General features: G+C 50.5%; 1 protein-coding gene across 1 annotated transcript; it reads left to right on the plus strand.

Annotated features, from left to right (window-relative positions):
• The first annotated feature begins 979 nt into the window (after positions 1-979).
• Positions 980-1,906, plus strand: LOC125562707 (transcription initiation factor IIB-like). Its single transcript, XM_048727257.1, has one exon. It carries the CDS (start codon positions 980-982, stop codon positions 1,904-1,906), a length of 927 nt encoding a protein of 308 aa, XP_048583214.1.
• The last annotated feature ends 864 nt before the right edge of the window (positions 1,907-2,770 follow it).

Consider the following 2,770-nt stretch of genomic DNA (forward strand, 5'->3'; position numbering starts at 1 on the left):
CATACAAAGCATCCATTTCCATCGGCTTATGAAAGCGAATAACTAAGGTATTTATAATGAAATATTGAGAAAAATACAAGACTTTATTCATGGATGGTCATTGTTTATGGTTTATTTGCAAATAGAGTAGTAGGGTTTTGGCGCAGCTGGCGCAACTTTTTGATCTCCCCAAATTTCATTCCAAAAATGGCGCAAAAGTCTCCACGCACCTCCGCCAAGCCCCGCGACCTGCGCATGCGCGAGTTTGCCAGAGATCTCTTGCACGACCAAGCCCACCTGTCAATCACTTTGTCACGTGACGACCAAGCCCACCTGTCAATCACTTTGTCACGTGATAGCCAAGCCCACCTGTCAATCACTTTGTAAAAAACCTGTCAATCACTTTGTCACGTGATAGCCACGCCCACCTGTCAATCACTTTGTAAAAAACCTGTCAATCACTTTGTCAAGGACCTGTCAATCACTTTGTCAAGGACCTGTCAATCACTTTGTAATGTGATAGCCACGCCCACCTGTCAATCACTTTGTCACGTGCTGCACTTAGGGGGAGCTCGGGAGGCTATTCTGGTCTAAAGACGTATGGGGTCCTAGATAAAATGACATTAAAGACGGAGGTTAAGATTAGAAATGGTGCGGCTACCGCCGGCGGTTGTTCGGTGCCGGAGGTGGATGTGAGTAACACTGCGGATGCGGGGCCTGAACACTGCTGTTGTGACGCTGATTACTATGAAGACTCAGAATACGGAAGCTTCGACCCCGTTGGGTTTGTGGCCGGAGCGGCGACAATTGTCCTTGGTGTTCTAGCAATGTTAGTCTCCATGCCACGGTATGACGAAAAAAGATGGGTGAGATACTAGTCCACGAATGTGGTGCGGAGACTTTAGACCCCACCTAGGGGGAGCTCGAGGGGGCTAGCCTCTCAGCTTCACATCTAGAAGGCCTTTGAAAAGTGGTTTAAAGACGTGAACAGTCTAATAAAATGGAGGAACGAACAGTTGAACGCACGGTTGAAGATCGGTCACCACCACCATATAATATCCCCGGCGGACCGGTGCCTGAGATTAACGTCCCCACCCTCATGCCGGAATTTGCACTGTTTGACCGAGCCCTCACCGAATACGAGACTAGTAGAGCCTCCTTGGGAGACGGGGATAGTAGTAACACCCTTTGCAATCATGACGACCTAGTCACAGAAGACGGGGTCACTAGTTGCTTAGAGTGCGGGGAACAGATGCAGCGCGTGATCGCGCACGAAAGGGAATGGGGTTTTTACGGACATTCCGACGGCAAACGGTCTTCGGATCCAAGTCGGGTCCAGGTACGTAGGTCTGAGGATAGAAATATTGACAAGGATGTGGAGGACATGGGTTTTAGCGGGGTAATTGTAGCCAAAGCTAACGAGATATACACTCAGGTGACGAAAGGCCAGATTTTTCGCGGCGACCCACGGAAGGCGATCGTCTTTGCGTGTATCTACTACGCCTACAAGATGTCCGGTAAGTGTCAGACACCGAAAACCTTGATGGAGACTTTTGGATTGAGCAGGAAGAGTTGCCTTAAGGGTCTAAAAATCTTTAGTATTAACGCGCCTAAAGATTACTTACTACACGGAACGTCTCCCACCGTCGTGGACCACATTCGCGATGTGATGGATAGATTCTCGGCGTCCCCCGCACAGAAGGGAGAGGTGGTCCAACTCTACTACAGATCTAAGAATCGCTCGTCTGAGTTGAATCGCGCTCGCCCACAATCCTTTGCGGTCGCTTTAACCTATTACTGGGTACGGCTAAAGGGGGTCGATATTACACTTAAAAAATTATCCGAGAGAACGGGCGTCTCCGAGTTAACCATCAGTAGGAAAGCGAGAGAAGTGGCCACAGTCCTGGGTACGCCTGGTGTGGTATGATGTTTCCTGATTTCCAGAGAAATCAGGATTTCCAGAAAACTGTCAGTTCGGAGTAGATGTGAATTGACACGTCTAAAAAAATTCGAAAAAAGTGGTTTAAAGATTTGCGTGGATTGTATAAATGGTTGGAACAAGATTGCTGGTGACCGGTGGCGGTGGCGGTGATACACATCTACAGGATGACAACATGTGTGATATATACTCCTGGGAGGATCCGTGGTATGGTACGGATGGAAAGTACTGTAATATCCCCCACTTCCTAGACCCCATTGATGATTTATCTGGGGAATATGATCAGTTGGTCTTCGAGTCAGTAGTCAACGCCGTAGGACGTGGCGGCGTCGCGGAGGTTGACGAGTACTTTAGTAGCCCAGCTGAGGCTACAGGTGACCGCCTCTCTGACGAGTTGGAGAAGGTCATGCTGGCCGCAGTGAGCTATAACAATCTTGAGGTCATGGAGGCGTGCCGCCGCTATGGGGTGGTCAACCTCGATGAGGCTTTGGCGTGCGCTTCCTCCCATGGTCATGTTGGTGCGGTGGGGAAGTGTCTGGAGTGGGGCGCCGGTGGGTTGGGGCGGGCGCTGCGCTGCGCGGTGTTTGGCCGTCACCTGGAGACTGTGAGGATGCTGCGTGGCGTCGGTGCTAAGATATCTGATGTGGAGTATGACATCGAGGACCCTGATGGTGATCACTGGGAGTGGTTAGAATACCTAGACTCAGAAATGGAGAGGGCCGGCAAGTACGGTGACGTCAGGGCCGTTAGAATGTGTTGTGAGCTGGGGGCCTGTTCGTTCTTTGAGCCGGCCACCGAGGCGGCCAGGTACGGTCGCATAGGGGTTTTAGAGGTGATGAATGACTACTGTGA

The sequence above is a fragment of the Nematostella vectensis genome, chromosome 1 (genome assembly GCF_932526225.1).
Source record: "Nematostella vectensis chromosome 1, jaNemVect1.1, whole genome shotgun sequence".
Taxonomy (NCBI): Eukaryota; Metazoa; Cnidaria; class Anthozoa; order Actiniaria; family Edwardsiidae; genus Nematostella; species Nematostella vectensis.

Excerpts from the sequence above, each read along its gene's own strand:
- LOC125562707 (XM_048727257.1), top strand. The coding sequence starts at position 980 with ATGGAGGAACGAACAGTTGAACGCACGGTTGAAGATCGGTCACCACCA.